General features: G+C 34.8%; 3 protein-coding genes across 4 annotated transcripts; 1 reads left to right on the forward strand and 2 right to left on the reverse strand.

The window, feature by feature from the left end:
- The first annotated feature begins 301 nt into the window (after positions 1 to 301).
- On the forward strand, positions 302 to 4,788 carry LOC145000493 (O-fucosyltransferase 29-like). Its single transcript, XM_078959724.1, has 9 exons — positions 302 to 962; positions 1,891 to 1,981; positions 2,120 to 2,196; positions 2,358 to 2,446; positions 2,544 to 2,733; positions 2,830 to 3,011; positions 3,139 to 3,241; positions 3,330 to 3,658; positions 4,074 to 4,788. Exons 1-9 carry the CDS (start codon positions 636 to 638, stop codon positions 4,456 to 4,458), a joined length of 1,773 nt encoding a protein of 590 aa, XP_078815850.1. The 5' UTR covers positions 302 to 635; the 3' UTR covers positions 4,459 to 4,788.
- Positions 4,789 to 5,147: 359 nt separating this feature from the next.
- On the reverse strand, positions 5,148 to 6,186 carry LOC145000013 (Putative membrane lipoprotein). The gene is made up of 3 exons (XM_078959153.1): positions 6,032 to 6,186; positions 5,842 to 5,957; positions 5,148 to 5,396 (listed from the first exon to the last, which is right to left on the reverse strand). Exons 1-2 carry the CDS (start codon positions 6,097 to 6,099, stop codon positions 5,846 to 5,848), a joined length of 180 nt encoding a protein of 59 aa, XP_078815279.1. The 5' UTR covers positions 6,100 to 6,186; the 3' UTR covers positions 5,148 to 5,396; positions 5,842 to 5,845.
- A 1,943-nt stretch (positions 6,187 to 8,129) lies between these two features.
- Positions 8,130 to 18,002, reverse strand: G2484-1 (protein). Of its 2 annotated transcripts, none has more exons than XM_078959301.1 (15): positions 17,722 to 18,002; positions 13,733 to 16,118; positions 13,188 to 13,610; positions 12,756 to 13,081; positions 12,329 to 12,669; positions 12,200 to 12,252; positions 11,995 to 12,102; positions 10,361 to 11,892; positions 10,188 to 10,296; positions 9,919 to 10,099; positions 9,748 to 9,815; positions 9,562 to 9,671; positions 8,750 to 9,478; positions 8,566 to 8,659; positions 8,130 to 8,463 (listed from the first exon to the last, which is right to left on the reverse strand). In XM_078959301.1, exons 2-15 carry the CDS (start codon positions 16,107 to 16,109, stop codon positions 8,444 to 8,446), a joined length of 6,471 nt encoding a protein of 2,156 aa, XP_078815427.1. In that variant the 5' UTR covers positions 16,110 to 16,118; positions 17,722 to 18,002; the 3' UTR covers positions 8,130 to 8,443. The 2 variants fall into 2 exon arrangements, with proteins under 2 accessions (XP_078815427.1, XP_078815428.1); XM_078959302.1 differs by having other exon boundaries at positions 17,719 to 18,002.
- Between the last annotated feature and the right edge of the window lie 922 nt (positions 18,003 to 18,924).

The raw sequence follows: 18,924 nt of genomic DNA on the forward strand, positions 1-18,924 counted from the left end.
GGACAAATAAATTAGAAGGTCACTTGCCACGTAATCATCCATGTAAAATGCCAATTGACAAATGAAAATAGACAGTAGCCAATAAAAAAGATCTAACTTTGGACAAAAGAAAAAATATATATATTTATTTGTAGTATTTCAACTTTATTCTAACAAAATAAAGAAAAGCAAAAAAATCATTTTTTGCAAAACAAACGGAAGATAATGCATCTTTCGGTGTTTAGTTGAACGCCGTTATGGCTGCAAAGATGTTGCATCTGACAGACACAATCCACTGACCCACCATTATAAAAATCTCGAAATCAATTCGAAATTTTTCCCAGATTAACTTACGTAATCTAAATATTGTTCTTCCCAAATTACAAAATCCAAGACACACGCTCTTTCTCTTTCTCTCACTCTACATTCTCTTTCTTTCTCTTTCTAGATTAGAACACCCAGTTTACTTTCCAAGATATTGGAACTCCCCAGTTTGATTGCAATAAGAAACCACTGATTTGAGGTTTTCAATTACACACAATCACAAACATTCATTTCTACTGTTGAAAAAGGAGAGAGTGGGTTTCCTGTGTGGAATGTAATATGAAATTGTGGAGAATACAAGAACAGTATATTATATTATTCGATTTTAATAAATGGGGGTAGCAAAAGCTTGGAGATACACCGGAGGAGTTTTGGTTGTGGCTAAAAACCATCATCATCATCATAATCATAAAAGCAACAATCTGAAGCAGAAAAATCAGCAGCATTTGTTGTCTCGGCATCATCATTGTTTGCTATGGCAGCCGCTGGACACCGAGGCGGCGGTCGGTGGACAGAGGAGGCGGATCTCGTGGACGGTGGTTTGTGGGGTGTTGCTGTTTGTTTTGGGGTTGATATCGTTTTTTACAGGTCATGTTGCTTCTGATCTTGAGTGGTATTCACATCGACTTGTTAAGCGCCGATTGTGGAAGCACAAAGTGGTAATCTCTCTCTCTCTCTCTCTCTCTCTCTCTCTCACACACACACACACACACACACACAAAACACTTGTCACGAACTGTAGGAAACAAATTTGGTTGTTTCTTCTTTTTTGTTGTTTTATGTTTTAATCTCAACAATGTTATTTGTTTGTTCTTCGGACATGGAGTTCAGTTGAAGAACGTATTTTGTTTGTTTGTGGTGTTTCTTTGTTTGTTGTCTGTAACCCCAATATAAACGAGTTTTTGACCTTCAATTTATCAAGAAAAAACTAATATCTTTTGCGAAAAAGGTTAAACTTCTTGAACAAATCGATATCTTGAAGCTTAATTCTGAATTTCTCTGCGAATTTATCCAAAGTTTAAAACTTTTATGCAAATTTTCTGGGTTAAGATCTTGTTGAGTTGTTTCTTGAATCTTTATTTGAGTTGCATTGCTTGAATCAACAGTTTCTCTTTCGTTGTGAAATTTCTTGCATATTTTTTCTCTTTAAAGGTCTAATTTCTCGAACAAAAATCTTGAAGCCGAATTCAAAACTTCTATGAGAATCTTTTTTATGGTGTAAGGCTTGAGTTCTTGAAAGTTTCTTGTGTTGCATTGCTTGGAATAGCAGTTTCTCTTTAGTTGTCAGATTTATATTCTTTTTCCTCTTTTAGAACTCTAGTTTCTTGAAGAAAAAAGATATTTTGATGCTAAATCTCAAACTTCCATGCGAATTTTCAAGGGCAAACTTTTGTTTCTTCAAATTTATTGCACCCTTCTCTTTAGAGGTCTTATTTCTTGAACAAACGTGACATTTTGGATGTTCGTATTTTCGTTTAAACTAATTACCATAATCAGTTTTGAGTGTTTAAAGTCAAAATAGTCGGACTCTTTATTTATTTGTTCCAACATCATTTTTTAAATTTTTAAATTTTACTTTAAACTTAGGTGCGTTTTAGCCCTGGACCCGTTGACATATGGAAATCCAAGTTCTCAAAATTCTATTATGGATGCAGCGAAAGAAGCCCTTATTATGCACGTAAGCCTTCTTACTTATTCTAATGAAGTAATGATTACTCTAAAGTAATTTATAATGGACTACTAATTAATAACTTCTACCATGGTTTTAATTTAATTTGGAAAAAATTTAAACAATACATATTTATGATTTATGCAGCTCCTGCTCGACAAATGCTTTCAAATGGTTATCTACTAATTGCTGCAAGTGGTGGATTGAACCAACAAAGAACAGGGGTAAATATAAATATCTCCTTTTCTTATTTCATTTGGGCATGCATAAACACACACATATTATAGGGGGATAAATGAAAGTATAAATGCTTTCCTATATTAATTTTCTCATGAAAAAATATATATTTTTCTTTATTTTATATCAACCAATTTCATGTTCTCAGATTACCGATGCGGTAGTTGTTGCACGTATTCTAAATGCTACTTTAGTAATTCCCGAGTTGGATCATCATTCGTATTGGAAAGATGATAGGTGAGTAATGAGTTGAGCTATTAGTATTAGTATTACTTATTAATTCATGTCACTTTTTTGTGGGAAGTAATTTCTAAATTTCTATTTAAATTTGTAGTGATTTTGCCAATATATTTGATGTGGATTGGTTTATATCTTTTCTCGCGAATGATGTTCCTGTTGTTAAGCGGGTCCCGGATAAATATATGAGATCACTTGAAAAACCACCGTACACAATGCGGGTCCCACGGAAATCCGAACCTCGGTTTTACCTTGATGAAGTTTTGCCCATACTCTTGAGGAGACGTGTAAGATATTATTTTGAATTCAATAAACAAAAAGACTTAAAATGCAAGAAATAGCAATGTTGTAATCGGGTAGATTTTCTAATTTGATTTGTGCAGGTTCTTCAATTAACAAAGTTTGATTATAGGCTTTCTAGTGATCTTGATGAAGAGCTACAACGGTTGCGTTGTAGGGTGAATTATCATGCTTTACGTTTTACAAAACCAATACAAAATCTTGGTCAAAAGATTGTTATGGAAATGAGGAAGATGGCTACTCGATTTATTGCAATTCACTTGAGGTCTCTAAAGACTACTACCTCTTCATCATATTTTCTTTTATTTGTTTCTATTATAGGAGTGTGCTTTTAATATTTTCTTTATTTAGTTTTGAGCTTGATGTTTAATGGTATGTAATTTTATTTATAGGTTTGAGCCCGATATGCTTGCATTTTCGGGTTGCTACTATGGTGGTGGTGATAAAGAAAGATTTGAGCTCGGTGAAATTAGGAAAAGATGGGTAACATTACCCGTAAGCATATCCATCTTCCATGTCTAAATTAGTAAATTTACCTTCTTTTGCTTGATTTTCTTTTAACTATATTTTACTTATGATTTAGGAAACAAGTCCTGATGGAGAGAGAAAGCGAGGGAAATGTCCTCTAACACCTCATGAAGTAGGTTTAATGCTACGGGCACTTGGTTTTGAGAATAATACATATCTTTATGTTGCATCGGGTGAAATATATGGTGGAGATGAGACTTTGAAGCCTCTTAGGGAACTATTTCCAAATTTTTACACAAAGGAGATGCTTGCTAGTGAAGAGCTTCAACCTTTTCTTCCATATTCTTCTCAACTTGCTGCCATTGATTACATTGTTTGTGATGAGAGTGATGTTTTTGTCACCAACAACAATGGGAACATGGCCAAAATTCTAGCAGGGAGAAGGTAAAAATTCTACAACTCTTCTCGTTAATTGCATGTGTCTAATTTGAATGGCTTTTTTACGTGATAAGGATGAGGAGGGCATTTACTTCTTTTCTTTGAACTCCTCTAGTAAGTTGTTCTTTATGCATTAAGTAAAAAAAAAGAAACATTCGTATATAGCTTAGAAGGCCAAGTCTTGTTCCCATTAAGTCCATTATAGAAAACATAATCTTCTAAATGTCTTTTTATGTCATTTTATATCTTTCAGGTAGCATATCAGCTACTTTTTACCAAACATTATTTTTATCAGCTAGCTTTTCAGCCAGTACACTAAACATAGCTTAGTAAAAAAATAAACACCACCTAAGTATTTGACAATTGATTCGATTATTTTAAAAGAAGCAACTAATTATTCTTATCTTGTGGCATTGAAAAGGAGGTACATGGGGCACAAGAGAACCATTCGACCAAATGCAAAAAAGCTCAATGCTTTATTTTTCAAACGTGAGAAAATACCATGGGAAACATTTGCTAAAAAGGTGAAAGCGGCCCAACAAGGATTCTTGGGTGAACCAGATGAGATGAAAACGGGTCGTGGTGAATTCCATGAATACCCTTCTACTTGTATTTGCAAGAAGCCCTTCAAGTTTTCTGACCTTGATAGCAACTACAATGCAAACCAAACCCTCACAAAATCATCCTTCAACCCCGAAGCAGAAACCGAATATGGACGCAATGAAGAAGATCAAGGTGTGCAAAGTATAGTAGATGGAGGAGGTGTGGTGGAAGAGAAAGGTGGTGTTAACTTTTTGTCTGACTAATGGCAACAAGAAACTTTGATAGTTTTGTTTTTGGATATATGTCTTGGGCTAAGTTGGCTCAGTGTTGTATTTATATATTATCTGAATGCCTATTTTACCCTTGTGGTGTCATGTTAGGGTTTTGAGTTTGAGTTTTAGAAGTGGCATTTGGGTATGAAATGAATCTGTGTATAGACAAGTGTCGACTTCTTGTGATAGTTTTTTTTTTATGGTAGGAGTAGCAAATGGGTGTTAGTTTACAAGATACTTGAACATTCGGTTAATTGATAAGTTTATTTTGGTTTTGAAGAATTAGGGTTCAATTTTGAACCCATAATTGGTTTTTTCTCATATTTCATCTAAAAGATGTTCATTATGATTCGTAATTTTTCAAAAAAAATTGAATTTTTAAACTTACAATTTACTTTGAACCTTTACTTCAATTTTCAATTTACTTTTATCAATTCGGTTGGCTTTAGAGGAAAAGTGTTTCAATTTGCTAGGAAAAACCATAACCAATTAAATATGAAAAATCTTCAAGGCAAAAAATAAATTCAAATTATTTTCATGAATTTATCAATCCATATAACATACCCTTTTAAAAATTCCTAAAAAGGAAGGTCCAAATTCAAAGTGTGACACAAAAAAGAATACATATGTGATTTGTGATTTGTGATTTACTCCCACATGAAAAGAAAATTGGACATCACTAAATCGAATTCTTTCACCCCTTGATTGATTCCTCAAAGGAAGCATAGCAAAGAATCTCCGCAAGTTACATATAATTACAAAAATTAGGTAAAAAAAAAAAAAGTAGAAAGTATGTTTTTATATTTTCATGGTTAACAGAAACATATAATTTTATCTCCCACAAGGATAAAAGAAGAAAATATGAGTTAATTTCTCAAACTCAAAACTAACTAACCGAAGCTACGATCCTCATCCAAAACAAAGTAAACCTGCAAGAACAACAAATGAAACTCAATAGAGAAACTATAACCATAGTCAGTGGCCTCAAAGTTTGATATCACAGAGTCTGAAATTCATCAAATTGACACCAAAACATTGTTCTATTGGTAATGACTAATGATCAATGAGTTTGTAACCTATCAAGTTCAATGCTTGCTAGAATTCAGATCATATTAGAGTATATAAGTGACCATTTTGACACTCAGGTGAAGATAAAGTAAAGTTATTTCTCTAATTTCCACCATCATACAGTTTTAGGAAGTTATGAAATTGACTTCACATCGTGAAAGTTGATAGCAATCAAATCAATTGAGTAGAATTGGAAGTTCCAACTGTGCCCTAACATTGTGGTTTTCTAATGATGTGAAATGATATACAAGGTTCACGAATGTGGTGGTGTGTAAGGATTAAGAGGAGTGAAAACGGAAACTTTACCGAATCATGAGTGTGGAGGAGTAGATGAGGAAGAATCAGGGTTTCCGCGGCGGAGATCTGCAATTAGATCTCCTAATTCCTTCCGAGAAGATTCTCTGCCGAACATGAAGCCATACCTAAGAAGGGGATGATTATGAAGAAAAACATCGGGAAAGATGGAAATGAGATGAAAAAAGGATTTGAAGATTACCAGAAGGAGACGGCAGAGAAGAGTCCGGCGGTTGCAACTGTTTGGATGAGAGTGAAGCTCTTCACCATTGTCGGCACTTACAGATTCTGTAACCGTCGAAGGAGTGTGGTATGTCCGATCACCGATGTTGCTTCTTTTAATTTTTTATTATATCTTTATTTTAGGTTTAGGGCATAATTTTAGAGATACTCACAAAAATAACAAAAAAAAACATATTATTTGGGATATATTAAGTAAAAGTGTCAAACTCAAAAACAAAAAAGAAAACAAACAAAATTGGACCAAAAGTGTCAAACTCAACAAAGTCTAAGGACCATTTATGTAAATAAGCTGATGAACAGCACCAGCTCAGCCGGGTCTCGCAAAAGTCACGACAAAAACTAATTAAAAAAGGCAAAAGTTGACCAAAAGTGTCAAACTCATGAAAATCTAAGGACCATTTATGTAAATTAAGCCGATGAACATATCAGCTCAGTCAGGTACTGTTCATCAGCTCCACAAATTAATATGACGCTTTTAATTTGTATATTAATGTTCTAATTTTTTGGTTTTTAGAATGCCTTATGGGATTTCGGATCTATATATAGAGGGTGTTTGTGATTGTTTTTTGAACTCTAAAAATGTTTTTTTTTAAACGTTTATTGGCTTATAGTGATGGTAAAAAGAGTTTTTTTTTAAAGTATTTGGATTAGTTTTTATGATGAAAAAAGTCATTAAGTCAATCAATTAAAAAATATTTGGCTTAGAATCTCCATTTTGAAGTTAGTTTCGTTAAAAAGCCAATAATTCAAAAAGCCAAGTTTTACTGAAAATTGTTTTTGAATTTGTTAAAAACTTTTTTGACTTATTAGGTTTTCAAAAAATCAATAATTCAATAAACTGTTTTGAAAAGCAATCCCAAACACCCTAATAATATGTAATTCTCTATCTAATACACCAAACATTCAACTAAATTTGTATGTCTTGTATCAACAAAATTCGGTTTAGTAAGGTACTTGAACTTTTATAGGAATCCAATTGTTATGTATCATTTTAGGAGAATGTAATGATAAATTTCAAAATATTCTTTGGGTTTGGAGTCTGAAATAATACATCTTTTTTAACATTTTTAATCAGAAATAACATCAATTATGTTTCTTCGTTTGTTATATTTCATGGAATTTAACCAAAATTCATTCTAATGTTGGATGTGCTCGAAATGTAGTATTTCTTGCATCTATTTCGAAGATGTTCCTTGTATTTTGAAAATATTATTTGTATTTCAGAGTTCTCAACGTGATATTATTTTATTGTGTTGATACATGATTGAAAAAGTTAAGAAAGGAATCTCAAATGGTAACCACTTACTAGGAAGGAATCTAAAATCATCATGTCAATGATGCATTTTTCAATTCTCCTAGCACTAGACTTTTGTGAGTGCCATAAATTTATAGAAACACAGGGGTTAAATGTAAAATATACAATGATAAAGGCACTAATGACCGATGTTGTAAAAATTATGTCAAGTATGTTAGAATCTATTAGGTAATTAGTTTTATAGTTGATGTTGTATTGCATATTGTTATATATAAATGAAATTATTGAGTTTTTAATATTTATTTATGTTGTATTATATCTTATTTATATGAAGATTATGATGTTTAAAATATGATTACTTTTTTAAAATAAAGAATACAGACAGCAAATAGCAATTCGATTCAATAAACATACAATTCTACAAACTGTTTGTTCGTCCGTAGATGTCTAACAGCCATCACTTGATTTGATGCTTCCTTTTTAATAGGAGATGAAAAACGATGCTATGCCCTACATATGAAACTTGATACACCTATGTCGTGAATAAAATCGCAACCAAATCGTGATAATGTATAAATCCTAGTGATTTCTTTGTTGCTATCACATGACCACATTCTATACAAGAGCAATGTCATTTCCTACATTTACAAGCCTTATATTTTGGATGATAAATTTTATTTTGAAAACTCATTAATATATGTAAGGTAATTTTTTACTAACAACCAAATCAACATACTTAACATATACTAGTTGCAGCTAGTCAAACATAGGCTAAATTGGGTAAACATTGTAACACCCCCGAAACTCCAAGCCTAAAAAAGTAAATTCAACCAAAAAACTTAGCATTAAACAACAAAGAAACAACACCTAATTTTATACAACAAAAGCTGAACGCAAACAGAATAAAGATCAAATCACAAGGTTTTAGCGTCTGAAACTCTTTACCACCATTTTTAATGATATCTGTAACCATACAAGGTCCATATAGCGCCTATCAGGGGCAATTTGGTAAATATATAAACATCTTCTACAAGCTTTGCGTTTTAAGACCTTGGTAACCACTGTAATATCTAGTTCTACAATCTCTCGTTAATTACACACTTTGGAGAAATCGCCTCATCCAGGTCTAGGACTCCCTGTTACAAACAATATACTCAACTTATGCACAATAGCTTGTGTTTTTATCAAAGTGGGATATAAAAAAAGTTTTTTTTTAAAGATTTTTGAGTAAACATTACCTTTTGACATACCCTTGTTGTGGTTTCTTTGAGTTGCATATGAAACTGTAGGCATCTTTGAGATAGTCAATGAACTCTGCAAACCTTCTAGAAGCTGTGTAGTAGAAAACAAAGTTTGAAAATTTAACAAAGCTTTGGAAACACGTGTGTATATAAAATTATAGGGTCAAAGTACAAGACTGACCCTGGAAGTTGGCTGAATTTTCCGATTTGACCTCCGTGGTTCGGATTCTGAAGGCAAATTCTCTTTGACTTCCACTTTACCAGATGGAATTTTCCTTTTGTTTAAACGCTCAGATACCACAACCTTCTTTGAAGTTGAGCTTTGTTTTGGTGTATTCAATGGAACATCTTTGGAAGAAGAAGAAGCAAACCCCATATCCTTTTGCTGCTGACCTGGCATGTTTTCATCAGCACTGACATTTTTATCACTCAGAGAGGGTTTTGATTTGTCCTTTTGAGCTAAAGTTCTGACAATCGTTGGAATTGGTGGTTTTCTAGTGGTTTTGAGTGGTTTGGATTTAGCTTCAGCAATTTGTTTTTCTTTAGATTCGTTTGTGAAAATCTTTTTGAGTGGATTGTTGTTATTGTTATAATTTTTACTGCTTCCATCTCCAACATAGTGCTTGCTCACATCCATGAATTTTTGCTTTTTCCCTGGTTTAGGAACACCAAAAACCACCCGTGACCTTTCCTTTTGAAAACCACTCCTCATTGGTCCACGTGTCTTCTGCTTGTTCTCATCCATGGAGGAGGTTTTACCTATGTCAAAGGAAGTATTTTGGGAAGAAAAGCTAGGTATCCTTGATTCTTGATGCCTAATACTTGTCTCAACATCAACACGCTTGTTATTATTCCATGCTTTCTCCTTTTCTTTATCAAACTTCTGTCGTTTTTCTTGTGGTGTATCACCCTGTTCGAATATATATTTTACATTTTATAATTTATATTAAAAAAAAACAAATAAATGTCGAATAGAAAGAGAAAGCAACTAACCTCAGAAGAATGGCGTCCTTTCAAACTAGACCACTCAATCCACTTGTCATCCTTCCAGACAAGAGTTGGCCTCACATGCCATGACCTAACAATTGATGTCTTTCCTTGAGCTGGAAAAAGGGCAAAAAGGTAAAATGTCAGCATGTTTTATAAATTTTGAAGGAAAACTCAGATAACAATACCTACCAGGAAACTGGACAGTTAAAGAAGTTAAATCAATCTTATTTGTGTCCACAACAATTGCTTCATGCCAGCTACAAAAAAAATAATAATAAAATACAGTTTGTGATGATTATTAACTTAATATACATGAAAGCATTAGGAATGAAAATGTAAGGAGTTGAGTTAAATGGTTACCTATCTTGTACCCAAACATCAACATGATCTCCACTACACCAAGCATAATCTGAAAAGACTGTTCTGCCCCTCTTTCTACTCCCTTCAAATCGCATGGTGGTCAAAGGATGTGCTATACGAATCCTGGGTGCCTCAGTGCCTTCAACTTCAAGTGGGACCCATTCCATTAATTTCCCTGACCCTAAAGAAAAAATATATATATATATATATAGTAGAATGATTAATCAATAAATCAATATACAAGAATAAGTAAATTTGTAACATGTTACCTTCATCTGATGGAATTTCAGTGTAACAGACAAAGGCTTTTCCATCTTTCAAATTCAGTACATTAGCTGCAAACCAGGCACCTTTGTTCTTGTTATCATCTTTATACACCTAAAATCAGACAGATGGATTAGAAGCTGTTAGAATCAGAAAAGTGAAATACTAATTCACTTACCTCAACAAGACAACCCTCTTTAATGTTGTTATCTTTCCATGTGGGTGAAGTGCTTAGTGGCATCATGTCCACGTCAGCAGCATTTGAAGCATGACTTGGTCCAATCTCCAAATCAGGAACTGCCCCAATGGTTTTGGACAAATCAATACCTTCATGAATCCTAGCTGTAGTCTTATCATTTTCATAGCCTGTAATCATCATCTGGTTCTTGAACAAATCATCATGTTTCAAAGTCTGAATCTTTTTATCACTGGAAGCAGCTTCAACATTCTGTTTTCTAGATGCCTGTGGAGTTTTCCAGTAGCTTTCGGGACCCGCTTCAACCAATTCACTTATAGCCAAGGGTTTACCCATTGCAACAATCTTCCCAGCTTGTGAGACAGCTTCAGCTGCCAGCTCAGCAGCTTTGACAATCGCATCTAGATTCTCAGCATGCTTTGAAGCGGCTGAAGCAGCTTCAATTCTCTTACGTGCAGCTTCTCTTGCAACAGATATGACTGAAGCAGGTGTAGTGGTTTTATGACTTTCAGTTCTACTTGATAACAACACTTCATCAGCCATTAACCTTGCTTGTTCTGCAACATTTGATGCGATTTTAGCAGCATATGCAGCCACTTTAGCAACAGAAGCAGCAGCTGCAATGGAAACAGCTGAAGAAGCTAGCTTTGCTTCATCATCTGAAGCCAAACCAGAGCTCTTTTGTCTTTCTAATTGGCTCCATACATGTTGGCAGTGTGCGACTGCAACAGCAGCATGTTCAGCAGCTTCTGTTGCTTGTAGTTTGGACTCCTCAATTTTGGTCATGATTTCCTCTTTGTTTACAGTTTTCTCTGTGTTTCGGTCAACAGGTTTAGGTTGACCATGAGTAGATTCAGGAGATAAAGCCGAGAGAAACTGATTGGTTTTGGGTGTGATGGAAACAGGTGTGGAGAAGGGGAGTGGTGGAGGAGGAGAAGAAACAGGTGTCTGAGTCAAGTCCACAATATTAGGAGTCGGTTTTTTCCTTTTTCTGGTTTTTGAATCGTTTGAAGGTTGACTAGATGAAACGATTGTGTTCTTGATGTGGGATATGGAAGGAGGTGGGATAGGAGAAATGATTGGAGAAGAAGTAAGGTCCACAGGAGTTACAGATAACCCTGGAGCACCTGATTCTTTAACAGTGGTTAGTTTTACAGATTCAGTTATAGGAAGTGAGGAAAAGCGAGCATTGAATGGAGAGAGTGGTGAAGAAGCAAGCCATTGACCAGGGAAAGGCCCCTGAGATGGCCAGGATTGATTATGTCCAGCAAAAGTCTGCACCCTTTGAGCTTGAAAAGGGTGAAGAGGAGAAAGAGTTTGGCGATAATCAAAAATAGCACTTCTTGGTGTGGGATTAGTCTGCAAACGATCATGAGGGGTAGAGATATTCCAAAGAGGAGAAGGAATGGGATTCATGGGACTAAGACTAACAATTGATCCTGTAATAATAGGTGTAGAGAGCACTTTGCTTTGAGCAGTATCAGTTTTAGTTTCTTGTTCAGGATCTCTGTTAGCTGCATTTCTCAAAAACAAAAACAAAGTCAAATTCAGATGAACACTACAATAGTAATTACTAAATCAATAACGAATTTAAACAGCTTAATGTCATGAGGTACCTGATCGTGATTGCAAAGGGGTTAGAGGGTTGTTGACCTGAGACTTATGACCATGAACACGTTCTATACAAGCATGCCAAGCAGCCTCCCAGGCTTTCCTTCCAGGATCTTCAATATGGGAAGAGGATGACAATAATATAAGATTTTGATTTGATTCGGTTAAAACTGACAAGTGTAAAGTGTAAACACTGTAAAGTAAACTGACCTGATTGTCCAAATGCAGCAATCATGTGAGGCTCTTCAGGTGACATCCCAGATCTGAAACATGTTTCAGACATGATTATAAAAACAAAAGACAGACATAAATGTGTATGTGTATGAAAAGTAGACTTACATTAATGATCCATATACTAGAATTTGTGCTCGCAATTGCACTTGTTGAATGTCTGTGAAAGACTGGTGGGGTATAGAGGTTGGAATATTGAGATCAGGCTGATTCTCAGAGGTTATCAATGGAGAAGGCGATTTTTCTGCTCCTGAACGTCTTGTGGGAGTTGTTTCCTTTGAATGATTACCTTTTTTGGCAGTTTCTTTTCCAACTGATTTTCTTCTTGGCTTACGTTCAGAAATTTTTTTGGCTCCTGATTCAATGGGTGCAACACTAGGCGTTTGAGGGGTAACCAGAGAATCTTGATGGGGGGTTTTGTTAGAATCCAAAAGCCCACCAGATGACACCTTCATATTACAGCCAGTGTTATCAAGAGTTATGATGCAATGCAATAATAAACAAGTCATGTAAAGTGCAAAGATAAAAGGAATACCTTTGAGAAATCAATATTCTGAATGCCCGTTTGTCCAGTGACCTCAAAAGTGAAGCTTTTTCCTTCTTTTCTAGCACTACTTGAAGAAACCGACTGAAGTCCTCCATATCCTTCATTACTTATCTTTGAAAGTGGTGTATTCTCCATAGTACCCTTAGTGACCTCGTGCTTATCTTTTGCACTTTGAGAAGGTTCGATGCTTTTTGTGTCTAAAAATGAGAAAATTTGAGGTTTATCTTTATCCAAAGAAGCAGAACCACCTTCAGTCTCATGTACAGATGGAACAGCTACACCAACAGAAGCCTGCTGTTCATTTGAGATGTTGACTGCAAAAACAAGTCAAGTGATCAGAACAACAAAACAAAATTGCATTTGAACAACTTTGATATGAAAACGAAAGAATGTCATTGAAATGAAACAAGGAAGATTCACCTGTTAGATTTAGAGGTTCCACTCCTCCTTCTCCTGCCATTGATTCTTTAGGATCCACTAAGCCTCCAGCATCAGCATTATTGGCCTCTTCTGATAAATCATAGGAAAGAGGGGTTGTCTCCAATGGCTTAGAGCACTTGAGATCACTTTGATTAACATCCACTGTTTGTTCACTTGGGCCCACATCAGAGCCTCCAACAGGAAGATCACCATGAGAATCTGAATCTTTTTTAACCAATGGTAATGGACTACTATCAACTTGTGGGGTCCCTTTCTGGCAACTTCCTCCTACTTCCACTCTTTCTTTATTATCATCGTGCAATAAACTCACCCCTAGTATAGGTGATCTTGGCTGGTCTTCAGCAACTATATCAGCTTCCTGTGTGACAGGAGATGATATTTTACTTGATTCCACATCAGCAACTGATTATGCAAAATGAAACAAGAATTAGTTATGATAGATCATGAGCATCTACATTCATATTGTATGTTTGAAACTCCAAACAGAAACCTAGACAATGTACAATAGTAAATCTTATACATACCAGCATCAGGTAGAACCACGATATCAGGTTCAGAGATTTGAGTCATCACAATAGCCTCTTCACAAACTTCAGTAGACAAAGAAGATTCATCATTCTTTTGAGTATCAGGAGCTTTATCGACATCCATGTCTGTATCCTTAAAATCCAAAGGCAATGTTGTGTCTACTCTCTCATTGAAAGTAAAACCTTGATCCATAGAGACATCTTCTGGCTCCAATGATTGAGTTTCTTTATCACCCACATGTGCTAAACCAGAAATCTTGACAGACGAGCTTTGATTTGAATCCTCTGTGTCAATGATTGGAGTAGCATTTCCAGACAAAGATGGTTCAACATTCTTTTGGCTATTAGGAGCTTCAACTTCATCTATGTCCATATCCTTAGACTCCAAAGGATCTCTTGCATCCCCTCTCTCATTGAAAGTAAAATCTTGATCCATAGAGGCAGCATCCAGCTCTGATGACTGAGTTTCATCCCCCACCTTCACTACATTAGAAATATTGACAGGCAAGCTCTGATTTGAATCATTAGTGTCAATATTAGGAGCATTATTTCCAGCTCCTTCATCCTCACTTGAGATGTCTACAACAGGCACTTCAGCTGAAGAGTTTGTTGATAATAAAGTGCTACCAACATTATTGTTGTCACTTCCTTCTACCTTTGAGACAGAAGGATCTTCTTGCAATTCATTAACAAGAGATTCACTTGCCAAATTACTACCCTCCTGATTTGCATCATCAGATATCTTAACAATATGCTCTGGCTCACTATTATGAAAGTTGAGATCACTTGCATTTTCATTTCCTGTTTCAAGGACTTCTTGTGTGTTATCTTGACCCTCCACAACACTTGCATCAACATTCTGAGAGGAACCTGTAATTCCATCTTCTACCTTGGAGGCAGAAAGATCTTGCAATTCATTAACAAAAGATTCACTTCCCAAATCACTACCCTTCTGATTTACATCATCACAAAGCTTATCAACATGCTCAGGGTCACCACTATGAAAGTTCTTTGACAGATCACTTGCACGTTCATTCTCCTGATGCTCCTCAATACTTGCTTCCTCTACCTTGGAGACAGATGGGTCTTCTTGCAATTCATTAACAAAGGATTCATTTGCTAAATTAATATCCTCCTCTTTTGCATCATCATGCATCTTATGAATATGTCCAGGCTCACTGGTATTAAAATTCTTTGAAAGATCCGTGTTTTCAAAGGGTGTTTCAAGAACTTCTTGTGGGTTCTCAACACTTGCATCAACATTCTGTGAGGAACCTGCAATTCCACCTTCTACCTTGGAGACAGAAAGATCTTCTTGAGATTCATTGGCAAATGACTCGTTTCCTAAATTATTTCCCTCCTCATTTGCATCATCAGATACGTTATCAATATGTTCAGGTACACTACTATGAAAGCTCTTTGGAAGATCATCAGTGTTTTCATCGTGTGTTTCAAGAACTTCAACACTTGCATTCACATTCTGTGAGGAGCCTGCATTTCCACATTCCACCTTGGAGACAAAAGGATCTTCTTGCAATTCAATAACAATGGGCTCATTTGCCAAATCATTCACCACATGATTTGCATCATCACAAATCTTATCAATATGCTCAGACTCGTTACTATATTTCACTGAAAGATCAGTTTCATTTTCATTGAGTGTTTCAGGAACTGCTAGAGGGTTCTCCTGACACTCTTCAACACTTGCATCCACATTCTGTGAAGTATCTGCATTTCCACATTCGACCTTGTTGACAGAAGGATCTTCTTGCATTTCATCTGCCAAATTACTACCCTCCTGATTTGCATCATCACATATGTTATCAACTTTTTTCTCACTAAAAGATAAACCATATTTGTCACCTACAACTACAGAATCTAACCCCCGAGGAGAAATATGAGTCTCTTGAGATTGAGAAGTAAATGTAACATGAGATTGCTCAATAAAATTCTCCTGGAGCTCATCTTGATCATTTTCATCACATTGCTTCAAGTTGGGATCCAGTTCTTCAGCCATTGTTTCTTCTAGAACTTTTTCTTCCTGCCCTACTGATTTCAAAAGCATTTCAACAGATTCTGAAGATGTTGCTTCAGACCATACATTTTGACTTCTTGATTCAGCCACACTTGAATTAAATGGTATTGCACTGGGTCCTTGTGAGTATTCCTCAATCCACTGATTATCTTCCTGACTTGTGATACCCAAAAAAACCTCGTTTTCAACCAGACTATCAAATCTTAGATGCTCTTGTAAGTTATCATCAAAGTCAAATTTGGGAAGAGGATATGAATGCAACACAGGAGAAACTTTGGAGCTCCCTTCCCCAGTTAAGTGCAGATTTTGTTCTTGAGCATCATTGTCATCATAATCCATTGAGTATCCCTACAGTCGAAATAAAGTAGTAAGGGAGATGTAGAAACAAAAACAAATTACATACATACATAGATAGATAGATAGGTAAACGTATTTGAAGATAAAAAAAATGTGTCAATAATGCTCAAGACCAAAATCTTGAAATATGTTTACAATAACTACACAGAGAATGGAATGAGTTGTTGATAAGGAATGAAAAACAAATGTTTAGCTAGCAATCAAAATGGAAACATAATCCACAAGAAATTCCAACTTCTTTTTTCATTTCATTGGGTATAGGAATGAAATATGTCAGAATTTGCCCTTGATGAATTACACTCCAGACCGATTAAATCTCTATCCAACTTTCCCAATTACAATTTATAAGGGAGTTTAATATATGATTTTTTTAAAGAAATTTGCTATGTAGATCCTATATATCTACCAAATCTCCTTAATTACATATTCACATTTGTATTATGACCAAACACCTTGTTCCTGATGTAGTGGTCCCATACAGCACTATTGGCTATTTAAGACTCCTTTATATTTCCCCATCTACTATCTTACTTATCTTGTTTACTACTTTTTTCCTGGAACAGTATACTTATTTCTTAAGATTGGTTTGTGTGTGATTCTTGTTTGGAGACATTTATTTATCAAAAATACAAATCCTCCTTGGTCATTGCCATAGTTTGAACAACTATCTTTTATCATTTCATTTTACATCATCCATATAATGAGCTCTAGCAAGCAATCATCCTAAATAGGCATCTCTTCCTAACTTAAACTTCTCGATCTGCCCCAATTGCATAGAAAAAAAAAAGAACCCTTAAAAAATTTACTTTCAAGGGAAAAAAATCTATCGTTGGATGGACATTGTCTTAAAGGAAATATTTACATCAGTTACAGTAGAATCAATTTATAGTATCATAAGAAAGAAAAAGGTACAAGCTTTAGCTCAAGTGCAAAATCTTCATTTAAACCATAAAACCACATTTCAAAAACTAGCTAAAAGCAACAAAAGCCCTTTCAAGTTTAAGTTTAGGCCTCATATGAATAACTATAAACCCTTTGCCACAAACAGGAAAATGCATAAAACAAATCCATTCTATGAGTCCCAAAGCAACCTGGCCCTCTTCCCAAAAAGACATTTATTTTATAATGAAAGCATTCAAAAGAACTAACCATGATAAGTTTGATATATGATAGTTAATCTAACAGTTAGAACGCTTGTTTACAAACATACAAGATACAAAAATCTATGAGAATATGGTCATCACCCATAAATGCACACAAACACTAACCGCATGCAGGCCATCAGGCACAACTTTATGTTCATTTCAAACGACTCAAAAAGGCTTATTTCTACATAATATATATCTCTCTCTCGCACTCAATTCCACTAAAAATTACTTGAACAAAATCAAATTTGGCAAACACTAGATATCATAAAATAAACCCAAATTCACGCTAATCATGTTCAACATATTATCTGACATACAAAAAGTGAAACAATATTTGTGCAACAAACTCACTCTATCGTCAATGAAACAACACACGTTTACAGAGAAAAAGGACCTGTTGTTACCAGAAGAAGTAAATGTAGAAGAAGAGGATAAGATATTACTACCTCCCTCCATTCGGTGATTGAATCTGACCGTTTGATTAAAGCTGCCGGTGCTTCGCACAAAAGTCCCTCTAGGGCTCAGAAAGCTCAACTTCTTTCAAATTAAACAAGGAAAACAAACCCTAATTTTACACGGAAACACTAGACTCGTCAATGAATTCCAAGTTATGCGATCCAACACTGATTTTCAGAAATGAAATTGATTTCTAGGATGAATGAAATGAAGAAGTACCGCGACCTAGAGAGAAGGGGTAAGACACTCTTTCAGTGTTTTTGAAGGCGTGCGCGAGAGGATGGCGATGGAATTTGAAACAGTGTTGAGGGTATTTTGGTAATTAACGATTTAACGTGGAGGCATATGATTTGTTGGGAAATGGAATGGCTTTTTAGAGATTTTTGCATTTGAATTTCAGTGATTACTCGTTGAGTCGTTGGAGTGTATTCCTTTTCTTCGGTCATTTTTATTTATCAAACGTAAGAAAATGGTCATTTTTTATTGTTTTCTATATTTTTATTTTTTTTTAAATATATTTTATATAAATATTATACTTGTTTTTGTAAGAAATTAAAAAACATGAATTTTAATATATTTTTATTACTTTTTTAGTATATATATTTATTTTAATAAAACTTAAAAAAGAAATAAAAAAATTAAATTAAATACAACAGACAATGAAATAAAGAGAGTTATAGCGGGGAAAATACCATTCACCTCTACCCTGCATAGCTTAAAACGCACTTGAGGTGTGGTGTTTCAAGGTGTGGTTCACGTGTTTTTCACCATTACCGCTAGTACAACATATGGTCTTACATTGAGAAAATTGATGAATAAATGATATCTATAAATCAAAATGAGTTTAAATAAATTAGATTTTTTTTTTTTGAAATATCATGATAGGTTTAGGTTTGTAAAGAATTTATAAGTTGAATATTATAGCAACTGTATTATAAAAGTAACAAATTAATTTTTTGAATAATACTTGTCATTTTTCATTTAAAATACGATTTTTTACAAGCCAGCCATTCCAAATTTTCAATATGATTGCGATCAATAAATTATGCTTGAAAATAGACAAATGTTTTCGGGAACATGTTCAGTCGAAGCGGTTGATTCGTAAGGAGGGAACCTGGGCAACCGTCCATGGCCCAATTGGATTGGAGATCCCAAATTAATGTTGAGCGTTAATAGGAAGTTCATGAGCTTCA

The sequence above is a fragment of the Lactuca saligna genome, chromosome 6, assembly GCF_052625555.1.
Source record: "Lactuca saligna cultivar CGN05327 chromosome 6, ASM5262555v1, whole genome shotgun sequence".
NCBI classification, from domain to species: Eukaryota; Viridiplantae; Streptophyta; class Magnoliopsida; order Asterales; family Asteraceae; genus Lactuca; species Lactuca saligna.

Excerpts from the sequence above, each read along its gene's own strand:
- LOC145000493 (XM_078959724.1), top strand. The coding sequence starts at position 636 with ATGGGGGTAGCAAAAGCTTGGAGATACACCGGAGGAGTTTTGGTTGTG. Across the intron at positions 2,447-2,543 it reads TCGTATTGGAAAGATGATAG|TGATTTTGCCAATATATTTG; the intron begins GTGAGTAATGAG and ends TTAAATTTGTAG. Across the intron at positions 3,242-3,329 it reads AAAGATGGGTAACATTACCC|GAAACAAGTCCTGATGGAGA; the intron begins GTAAGCATATCC and ends CTTATGATTTAG.
- LOC145000013 (XM_078959153.1), bottom strand. The coding sequence starts at position 6,099 with ATGGTGAAGAGCTTCACTCTCATCCAAACAGTTGCAACCGCCGGACTC. Across the intron at positions 5,958-6,031 it reads TTCTCTGCCGTCTCCTTCTG|GTATGGCTTCATGTTCGGCA; the intron begins GTAATCTTCAAA and ends TCCCCTTCTTAG.
- G2484-1 (XM_078959301.1), bottom strand. The coding sequence starts at position 16,109 with ATGGATTATGATGACAATGATGCTCAAGAACAAAATCTGCACTTAACT. Across the intron at positions 10,297-10,360 it reads AAGAGGGTTGTCTTGTTGAG|GTGTATAAAGATGATAACAA; the intron begins GTAAGTGAATTA and ends GTCTGATTTTAG. Across the intron at positions 9,672-9,747 it reads TTTAACTGTCCAGTTTCCTG|CTCAAGGAAAGACATCAATT; the intron begins GTAGGTATTGTT and ends CCCTTTTTCCAG.